The 11,688-nt window shown below is 35.9% G+C and overlaps 1 protein-coding gene across 1 annotated transcript in view; it reads right to left on the minus strand.

The window, feature by feature from the left end:
• Positions 1-11,688, minus strand: part of ATP8A1 (ATPase phospholipid transporting 8A1) — a 188,923-nt gene that overhangs the window by 38,315 nt on the left and 138,920 nt on the right. Inside the window, exons 28-31 of the mRNA XM_006029939.3 lie at positions 6,802-6,876; positions 6,564-6,686; positions 3,598-3,676; positions 1,181-1,242 (exon numbers count right to left, since the gene is read on the minus strand). Coding sequence (XP_006030001.1) covers positions 1,181-1,242; positions 3,598-3,676; positions 6,564-6,686; positions 6,802-6,876 — 339 coding nt within the window. The remainder of the gene's footprint in view (positions 1-1,180; positions 1,243-3,597; positions 3,677-6,563; positions 6,687-6,801; positions 6,877-11,688) is intronic.

An 11,688-nucleotide genomic window follows, 5' to 3' on the forward strand; every position in this document is an offset into this window, starting at 1 on the left:
ATTGGGAGTGGCAGCAGCCAGGTCATGCCCCCATCCCATATACTCCTCCCCTCCCACTGAGTCAGGAATGCAGGGCACCGGCAGGGCCAGAGGGCTGCAGATCAGTAGTGAGGCACACCAGCGGGGCCAGGGGGCTATAGGTTGGGAGTGAGAGGGGTCACCAAATCAGGACTGAGGGGGGCTTTGAGTCCAAAAAGGTTAAGAACCACTTCCCTATTTTATACATAAACTAAAATATACATAGGTTTCTCCTTGGACAAAACCTTTTATCCTGGGATCCTACACGCATACAAGCCCATTGTCTCAGTTTAAGTATCTGTGAAGTATCAAGATAACATTTTTTCCCTGGGACAACAGCAGCTAATTCAAATTAACTGCCATCAAGCTGCATGTGTAAGATTGTCCCATCTTGTTCTGATGCAAGTCAGAACAGGGATAATCACAACCTGGAATAAACTGGTGGTCTGTTTTTAGCGGTAGTGTGTTGGCCAAGTATGTAAGTGCAGGTATGTCTAAGATCTGAACTGCTATAAAACTCAGATGGCTCAACGATGAACATCCTTTAATCAGAAGAATTATATATCCCATTAAGCATATTTGACAACTCCCTGTATGTTATCTGAGGGTGGCAAACCATCTCTGGTTTGGTCCCATATGCACCTCAATGAAACTTAGGTGGAATTTTGATGCCTCCATTTCAGGTGATTCAGTTGTGTGATTCAAGAGACCCAAGATAGAGCCTCTGTTTTGGACTGTTAAATTACCTACATGCCTATACTTGTGCTTCTGAGCATGTGGGAAGCAATTCAGTTACATTACTTGAACACCTTGCTCCTGTCTATGCTCTATTACAATCCAGTTGCTAAGGCCTACTTTGAACATGCCTAGAAAACTGACAGAACCTAATTCAACTTTAAAATGATGGCTGCAGATGGTGCCCTGAGAATAATCTCGTTTCTTCACTTTATTTGCAAGACACAACTTTGTATCAACTCTTTCATATAGAAAAATGAGAAATCAGAAGTATGAATAATATACATGCGTAGTATACAATTACTTCTAATCAGTAAATATAACATTATCTATATTGTGTGGGTAGAATGAAAGATGGAAAAATTAAGAGAAACAGATTAGGAAAAAATGATGCGATAGAATCCCAGACAAGCGTAGCAAGACTTACAGTGTAAACAATGTTTCCCAAAAGTAGGTAGTCTGATGTTTTACCATTGCCAAAAACAGTACCTGCAGCAAAACAGAATGATAAGTTTAAAAAAAAAGGCACAGTAAATGTATTCATAATTTAGGTTTTGAAAAGATATAATCTAACAGGACTCTCACTTCAGGTAATTCAAAATCTTTTGCTCCCAACACCAAGCAAGGAACAACTCCTCAGGTGACCAGTAAAGAGTTTTTACCTTAAGTAGTGATGATCAGTGGGGAAGTGTCACCCACTGGTCACACCACCAATTGTTAGTACTTCAGCTATATAGAATCTTCGGTTGCTGCTGACTTGTGCTTTCCAAAGAGCTTTCCAAAGAAGTCAATTAATGCAAAATACCTAAGAAATTAATATATACTTTTCATTTTATTTTTTTCCAAAACAACTTTCTTCAAAGTGTGTGAAAAACAACATAGTATGTACTGATCATATAGGCCCAAATCAGGCAGCTTTCATTGACAGCCTTAGGGTTTGAAGAGACAACCCCTTGTGTATTATTCAGTAAATTGACTTTATAAATAAAAATAAGCAGACAAGATGCATAGCCCTATTAAATAGTAAATTATTTAAAACTAAAGTTACCCTTGAATAAGATGCTGTATCCATAGGAAAGTTACTATGCTGAACACATTCTGCATCTACTTCCCTGGTCAATTTAATTCTGGGACGGCAGTTTGCTCAATGCAAATTATCTCCTATACCACACATTGGGCAGCTGTTACAATAGGGCTTTCTAAAGGCAGTTAGCTTTCTAAAGGCAGTTGGGAGAACTGGTCTTGCATCTTTTCATTATCACATAGTAAATTTGCTAGAGTAAAATCTGGGTTAAATTATGCAGTAATAATCATGGATAGGTCCACCCCTTGGATATGTGTCAGTTCAGAAAATATTCAGGACAACATCATGATCTTTATATTTTTGCAAATCAGCATGTTTTAGATTCAAGCAAGATGATCAGGGGCCTAGGGCAGTTGCCATATTAGGAGAAATGAAAAAGACTAGAACTTTTTAGTTTGGAAAGGAGAAGGCTGAAGGGGATTAAGATAGGTTAAATAATCATGAAGGGTGTATAGTAGTAGAAAATGTTTCTATCCCAGGTTCTGCAACATAAAAAAAAAAACAATATGTACCTCAGCCTTCCCCTTTTAAAATGTGAATGATACTGCTCTACGTCACAGTGGTGGTAAGGTCTAAGTCTGGAGTGTCATACATACAGCCCAGAGGCTAAATTCCAACTGGGTCACTGGGCTGCAAGTGGGTGCCAGAAGTTGGGGAACAAAGTCTGTCACAGAATCTGGGGCCCTCTGGCCCCACTGGGCATTGTCATTGTTAACAAGCTTAGCATTGGCCACTCCTGGGTACACTCCTTCAGACCTGTTGGTGCTAAACCTCTTGCTGCTGCAATAACCTCTGTGGCAGCCCTCTCATTCCAGCTGGATCTGAACCACAAGGAGCCTTGCAGTCTAGATCCAGCATGAGACCCCAGGTGAGTTTGACACCCTGGTCCAATTCAATGTTTGGTCAGATGTAAAAGCCTAGGAAAGAAACCACAATAAAGGTAGCATCAGAAGAAAACAAACAAACCTGGAGACCAGACTGGAATCAAATGGAGGAAAAATTGAATGACTAGATATGTTTAATTTAGAGAAAAGAAGTTTAAGGTGGGTTGTGATAGATGATCTCCAATATTTGAAAGATTACTGTAAAGAAAATGGTGAAACAGATTTTCCTTGGCACAAAGGGCAGCAAGTCAGATTTAGATGAAAACTCAGGAAAAAAAACCTGTTTAATTGTACAAACTGCAGGACAAAGTAACTAGCTGCCAAATGAAGTTGGGGAATCTCCTTCATTATAGGTTTTCAATAAGAGGCTGAATAGGCATCTACCTAGACTAGTTTAGGAGCAGCAAATCCTGCATCTGTTCAGAGGATTGGACAATATGACCCGAGGGCCTTTCCAACCCAATGATTTTATGAAATTAGCAAAAGGTTTTAGAGTCAATATTTCCCTGGAAAAATGGATTAAGCCTTAACAAAATGGCAGGTTCCACTAAAGTGTTATTTTAATTTTCCCCCCAACCCCACATGAGTGAGATTGTCCAAGAAACATAGGATCTTCTGAAAAATTCACTAGTATTTTTCCTGCCAGCAACAGCCCATGCAACTGATATAGAAAGCCCTGAAATATACTTTCCAAAAGTTGTGGGAGACTGGGGACCTGCACAATCCATCCACTGGTAGTAGATTGTTCAGGAAAAAATATAATCCTGTTAGTACTTATGACAGTCATTCTGGGATATTATTTTTCAAGAAAAGTAAAAAAAAAAAAAAAAAAAAAAAAAAAAAAATTCAGTGTTTGTGTGCCTTTTACTTACTTACCATCTTGGAGGGCTTTTAGTGGAAACCAAAACAGAATAAATGAATGGAAGAGGCCGTTTAAACAATGAAGCCAGAAAACCTAAGGGAAAACAAAAATCCATGAGAACCATTTGCGATAAACTAGCTCTCTGAACCTTGACCTTTCTTTTTTATCTTTGAGCTAGATTCACAAAATGTGTTTCTGCCAGGCCACCTCTGTGAACTAATATAACTGACAGGCACTTTCTGCCTCAGCTTTTCATGGGTCACTTATTTATGTTTTGAAAAAGGTGCTTATTATTTCTCACTTTTAATTTTAAGTTATCAGACAATTTTAAAAGATATATAAAAAACAATATTTTTATCACAATGGAAAATTTAGGGTTTAGATTTTCTTTTACTTTTCTCACATAATGTCCCTATTATGCACATTTTACACGAAACATAACATTTTTATATACCTAGACTCTGTATTTCTTAGAATCATTTTAACTAATCTCTAATTTTTTTTCTTGGTTTTTATCATATATATCACTATATTTAAGGTAGCATGTCACAAAAATTTTCCTATTTTATAGGAAATACGTTACTGAACAATATTACATTTACATTAAACTGCTATAAATTTTACTAACAAATGCATCGCCATTTACAAAAGACGTACTTATTAAAATAGTTATGTACATTAACTTTAAATATAAATAGACCATCAGTGAGGTTTATAGTATATAATATATACAGGTACGAAAAACTTAAACTATAGAGAAAAATTAATTTTGAACACTTGCATCCTTCAGGACAGCAGTCATGTTTTATTATTAGAAATGCCTTTTACAGACATAAGCTTTATTGTACAAAGCTGACACGTATTAATACTTTTAAGGCAGTTCAAACAATAGAAATTAAGTTGCCTGCCTTACAGCATTTTCCACTGCGTCTCTAAGTTCTTTGTTAGCTTACTACACCGGGTTGTATGATCCAATTTACGCTCCAATACTTTGCACATTTGAACTTGTGTTACTCATTAACCTCTGTCTCTCCCCCTCACTATGTCACTACCACAAGTTTTTATTTGACAGAAAGCACAGGTGGGTGCAAGAAAAATTAGTTCTACTTTTCCATTTTCCTGACCACTACTTATTGTTGCATGCTTTAACCTCTAACATGGCCTCATAACCTCTGACCCTTTTTACCATAACAAGCCTTTGCATCATCAGCCAGTGCAATGATTCCAAATGCTTATATAGTTAGGCATTTTGTAGACATTTCCTTATAACTTTTCAAAGACTTTCATGGACAGAGCCACACAATATTTCCACTAAAGTTAGTGAAAGCTTTGGCACAACTCTGAACACTAAAGGTTAATAATTTTTAAATGGAAACACTTATCCACTTAAAAACTACACATTTCATTTTTTGAAGCACATATGGATGTAACTGACCCGATTTAAAATCTTTTGGATCAGTTAACTATAAAGTCTGGTAGCATATCATTTTTCAACAATAGTACTCAGCAGGATACTTTGCTTTGGCCTATTTAGTTAGTATGTTTTAAATATTATGAACTACCATAAATATATTTATATATACATATACACAAGAAAATATAAAAATCTTTTACTATGGTATGCTGAAGCAGAGTAAAAGTACCAATATATATAATTCTGATACATACATGTTACTCTGTTAGGAATGGACAGCACTACTCTCTTGTGCAGCACTAAAAGCAGATTTTTCATGGATCTCAATACCAAAATTAAAATCCTACACATTTTAAAAGTAGTTACCATTATACAATAAACTGTATTTTACCAATATTCCTGACCAGCAATTTTCAGCTTTGCTCTCAGGCAAAAAAGGAGTGCCTAAAGAGAAATTTGTACCCATTTGTCTGAGCAAAGACAGTGTAGAACTTACATATTATATAGAATGGGTCAACTTCTCAGTGAGTTTAACTTCGTATAAATTATTGACTTAATTCCTACTGACCAGGTGAGAATCCAGCCCTATTACATTATCACACAAAATCTATTACTGATCATCATATTGAGATGTTTCTAAGTTGTGACCATAAATTGAGAATTTAGGTAGCAATAACTTTAATTATGATTACTCAATTTTTAATTACATTATTTGAAGCTTTCCAAATAAATATTTTTTAAAATTAAATCAGCATAACAAAATTGTACTGCCCATTAATACGTGCATAAAATATATGCATATACATCTATATCTATCTATAATTTCATGCTATTCCCTAAAACACAAAATACAAAGTCAGTATTTACTTGATAAGTACGAATGTGGCAAACTTAAAAAAAATTGCAGTTTCTAGGATTTCAGTTTGCTTTTCCTTTATTTTTATGATTTTTCTATTTACATAAAATCAAAAAACAAGCTGTATGGATTCTAAAACCAAATCCAACTTTTAGTTGCATTTCTGCATTCTTTTCAAAACTGAACTCTGCAATACAGTTATCTCCCAATTCCTACCAACATTAGCCGTAGACCTCAGTTAATACACAATTTATTTTCCTTGATAAAACAAAAATGAGTATTTTTTTTTCCACAGCTCAAAATTAATGAAGAATGGTGTAAGGCTCCTCCCCTACAAATTTAATGACAGCTCTTATTGTCCTTTGCTCTACTTCTCCACAGGGGTCAGTAATCCATTTCCACACAACAGTGCAAGTACAGAAGGCCTGAAGACCAAAAGGACAAATCACTTCTGCCTCCAGGAGACAGCTTTATTACCAACAGACAAAACAGTTTATTTTTAAATAGTATTTTCCAGAGTCTCCAAACTGGATAAATATGATTTGTGCTTTCACACAAACAATCATTTCCAGTCATCGGAGACAGATGGGAATACTAAAAGAGCAACTCTTCATTTTTAACTTTACCTGAATACATGACAGAAATAAAATAGATCATCACAGCTTACAATTATTAAAGATTGCTTTAATTTCAATTAAAGTAACTTCTACCTTTGTGTTAAAGTCCAGAGCATTTTGAGAAGTCTTATATAACTCAGGATATTTTAGCATATTTTCTTTTTGGCAGGATCTTTCAAATATTCCAAGAGTCAGTGGAGGCATAGCTGTAAACATCTAATAAATAAATAAATAAATAAATCACTGAACTGGAGAGCTAAGTTATTAAAAATAAAACCGAACTTTAACGTAAATGGTTAAAACAGGAATTAAAGACATACAAAAAACTCACCACGTTGTAAAGACCTATACACCATCTCTCAAATAGAATTTGTCCAGAAAAGCCATTAACAAAAGCAAACCAGATCTGGAAAAAAAAGTCAAGATATAGGGCTTAAACATTTTTACATGTTTTAAAATATACTTTAGCTTTTCCACTAAAGGGATATTTTCAAAACACAATCACTAGTCACATAAATTAACAATTCTTTGTCTTTAACTAAATCTTAACCTGTTTCTACAAAGAAACTAAATTAAAAAAAGAACAACTGAGGTGGATTACATGTTTTCAAAATGATTTATGGAACTGTACTACTAGTACACTTTAGTACAATATTTTGAATCTGAAAATTAAAATTCAATTCAGAGAAAATCCACAAATAAAATTTAACCCTCATCTTATAAAGACCAGTTAGTGCAAACAATTTTCCATTAAAATGTTTTATTTAAGTGCACTTTCTGCACTGACAAATACATAGTACTTTTCCCCACAGAGATCTCACTGCACAATTAGATCAGGCTTTCCAAGAGAAAAAACAAGCACCGAACCTCATCTACAAAACCGTTTAGAGTATTTGAGAAGAGTACTTTAGAAGGCCTTTTTTATATTAGTATAGTCCCTAGCACAAGATTTCACATGAAATTAGATTCTTTATGGCATGATTCTGCTAGACTTACTCCTCCTATTTTCTAGTACACAGTAGGAGAGGAATGTAGGGTGAAATAGCCAATAAAAGCAAATAGGAAGAATCAGGAGCTAATGAAATTTGCTATTTATAAATTTATTCATTAAAATCAATTATATCAATCATTTATATTTTATTCACCAGATCAATTTAATTCACATCTATTTTTAATCTAAAACAATATTTCTGCTTATAACTGAAGCTCTCTAGTTTATTTAAAAACCCCAGAAAACCAACATTTTGGCAACTTAACATTTCTACTATTTTAAATACAAAACACTATATGAAATGGAATTTTAAAAGAACTTTGAATCAGCATAGATCATTGCTCAGCAACAAGATTGCACAAAAACAAAGAAAAAAACTGACATGCTAGTCAAGTGAATTTTAGATGCTGTGTTGCATAAACTTTGCCACAGTTCACATTTCATTTAACCTCATTATGGAAGCAGGAATTGCTACAAATTCACCGTTTATCAATATGTTCCCAAGCTGGCCTCTAGATGACCAGTTTCAATGAACAAACTGGTCTTATTTTATCACGAGGAAATGCCTGAACATACATAAAAATGAATATCTTGATTGTGAGATAGAAAAGGAAACAAAAAAAAAGAACTATTTTGTGTACACACAAACAAAAGTTAAAATAATCCTAAAACTGAGACCCATTGAGCAAAGAAATGAAAACTTAAGACAAACTCCATGTTGGCTAAAATTCATTAATAAGAACTATGATTTATAAACTGTCATAAAATATTGTTTGCTAATCTTAATATTTAATTTCCTCAGCTCTGTGTATATGATTGGTGTGCTTAAACTTATTTTGTGTTTTAATATCTCAGTTACTGTTTGGAAAGAAGCAATTTTGTACAGTACTGTATGACAACTGACAGGTCAGAGTCTACTGTGGTCTGTTGCTTTACATATTTTGCCTTTGGTTTTTTTCAAGTATGATGTAAACACATTTCTGTGAGTGTATAAAACATAGTAACTAATGGTTCTTAGCAATAACTCTCTAAAAGCCATATCTTACTGTACTAGTATGTCAGATGCCAATACAGTTGTATAACTAAAATAAAGAAAGCAGTATGTTAGAAGAATTATATTTGAACTGCTAATTTAAGCACTCAAAAGTTAGGAAATGCCAGAATTTAGGATTCTGTCCAGCCTTAATTGTACTCCCCTGTGTGTAGGCATTACGTTACAGTCTTCAACTACATAATCACATATTACTCTTTTCATCTCATTCTTTTGCACAGGAAAAAGGTGATTTTGCAAAACTCTTTCGACTAAACCTGAATAGAATTTAACGGAGAAGAGAAGAGGCAATTCTCTGGCTTCCTACCTTTTCCCTCTAAGTTTCAAGGATCTACTGAAAACAATGGCAGTATTAGACCTTGCAGAAAAAATTGGAAATTAAAATATTAGGCAGCTAAAATTCAGATAGCAATACTATAAGTATACCATTTTTTATTAGAAATCGTTAAAACTTGCAAAGTAAAGAACTCAGTAGCTGAAGAATACTCAAATTAAATGTGGCCTGTGCAGCATTACTATAATTATCTTACAGGTAGAAGGCAAGATAGATATGCACCTTTTATACATGTAATGTCTTTACAGTGTACAGGTAGACATTATGGCCTCTATTAAGGAAAACAGTATCCTGTTGTCTTACTAGACTATGTATACACTTAAACATTTTCCTGAATCAGCGTCATAGATGATCTAATGAAACTCAGGTTTCTGGGTTTTATCCCTGTGCCTTAAACACAAAACATTCTTTTGCCTTCCTAAAATCCTCTCTTTCATTCACAGCCCATTCAGAGTCCTGAATTAGGTCCGCCTTCTCTTGAACAAATAGTATGTGATCACATAGCTTGTAATAAAATGCGTATGTACATAATGTATAAATAAGGCCCCTGACAAACATTACACTTGAGATGAAATTAACCTGTGAATTGCACCATAAATAGTAGCTAGTCGCACATTCAGGGAATCAATAACGTGACAAAACAGGAAACAGGCCACAACCCCCTCCCCCCAAACTCTACAAAATGTGTAACATTTTTGTGGGTGGTTTCCATCACACTTTAAATTGAACACATATGGCAGGGTAGCCCTGCCATGCAGCCTGATGCCAGTTGCATGGTGGGGCTTGCTTGACAGCTTTCCCGTTAGCAGGCTGACAGCCTCATGGTGCAGCCCTGTATGACTGACAGCCCCTGCATGAAGCTGCACCCTGTTGTTTTCAGGGAGCAGAGTGGAGGGGAGCCCACCAGCTGAGCCAGGGTGCCAAGTCATGAGGAGCCCCACAGCTCACTGGAACTCGGCAGCAGAACAAGACTTGCTCCTCAGACCCCCACAGGAGCTGTAAAGCAAGGCAAGCACCATGCTAGGTTGGGGTGAACTGTGGGGCTCCGCACAACATGCAAAGCACTTGACTCATCCCAGTCACAGGGACCTTTGGATCAGGGAGCCATTCCCCGACTCTGGGGTCCCCATGTGCCAACACCTTTAAAAATCACATAGAGCCAGATCCTTGTGCCTGTGGACCACAGGATCAGGGAATTTGTCTTCAATCCTGGCGTCCCATGTGGCATGGTATGATTTTGGGATCAGATCCCAATTGTGTTAACATATGAACATGTACTGTAAAGGTTCCATAGTCAATACAGTTTTTGGCAGATCCTAACTTTTCAGTGCTTGATTTTTATAATCTTAACATACAACATGTATGTGTATTTTCTTAGGGTATTAAAACTAAACTGAAAATAACTATAGAATATTCTTCTTCTGTAGATCTCCCAGTGTCAAGTTTTTAAAAATCAAGTAAAGGGATATGTGGATGGTTGGTAGAATACTTGGTTGTATTGGGACTTGGTACTTTCACAGACAGGTGCATGAAGAATGCCAGTTAGGGGGAATGATGTCTCAGATCTCTAGTATGACAGAATCAAAGTTGTGGGGCCTTGTATGTAGCACAAAGCAGTTGTGGCTGTTTTCTCCAGCTTCAAGTCCTTGATAGCTGGGTGACAGGTGCAATGGTATACACTGTTAGGTGGCTTACCTTTAATTTTCTTACTTTTGTAGGTTTGTAATATGTGCAGCAAGTTTGGCTGCTTCAAAAATCATTTTTTTTTCATGTATTCATTTTCTATGGTATTTAATGCCTACTTAAGAATGGGGGCATGGGTAGAGACAGAAAAATAGCTATTAAAAGGAGATTTTTTGTAAACCTGTACTTGTGTCAGTATCTTCACATAAACCCTGGTCCACTGAATAGCATGACTAGCAAGTGTAGTTTTAGATCTATGCCTGGGTACTTCTCCCCCAAGTAAGCTTATGTACACCCAGGCCCAATCAAACATAGACCCTGTGTGCATGGCAAAAACTGTTACTATTTTACTAACTGTTAAAAATGAATCCAAATTAATCTTCTCTGCTTGTTCCCCAATTTGTCTAGCAAGCTATAGGGGGTTTGGTATTGCTTCTAAAAAATAATTGATCAAAAAATAAAAGTAGAAATGACAAGAAAAAACCTTTTGTCAAAGCCTGGGTTTAAAAAGCTTACTAATAAAATGTATGAAAGTAACATAAACAAGAATTTTATAAAAAATTCAAAGAAAAAGTTAGCTGCATGGGAAATTTAATACCAACTGACTACTTGTGTTAAAATTGGATATACAATTTTAACACAATTAAAATTATTCATGTTCTTTAACTCTAATTTAAGAACAACATGAACTATGAGGTTGTTCCAAGACACATGACATAGCAACACTTTTATTGTTTTAAAAATGTTAAATGTGTTCTTAACTTTCAAACAGATTTTACACCTTGGTGCTGCACCCACAAACACTGCTATGAACCATACCTCACCCATTTGCGAGTTCCATGTGTGCCAATTCCCAAGAGTAATGAAATGTAAGCATCTTACAGCAGCCCTGACCATGCATTAGATTTGTTCTTTGGTTCCTTGTCTCTCATGTTTACTGTGGTGCTGTCAGGGATGGTCCAAGGTAGGTACATAGCTTCATTTCCAGATGAGGGCCGGCGAAGCTGTGGACCACCAAACCATGTGGCACCCACAAGGACAGCCTAGCCTGAAGAAAGAGAGCATTGGGAACCTGAAAGCCATGGGGAGGCCAGCACTACGACACAGGTAAGAAACAAGAAGGTAAGAAACAAAGGGCCCCTTGGGACTCAGAGCGGGG

This window comes from Alligator sinensis, unplaced genomic scaffold (genome assembly GCF_000455745.1).
Source record: "Alligator sinensis unplaced genomic scaffold, ASM45574v1 scaffold58_2, whole genome shotgun sequence".
Classification (NCBI taxonomy): domain Eukaryota; kingdom Metazoa; phylum Chordata; order Crocodylia; family Alligatoridae; genus Alligator; species Alligator sinensis.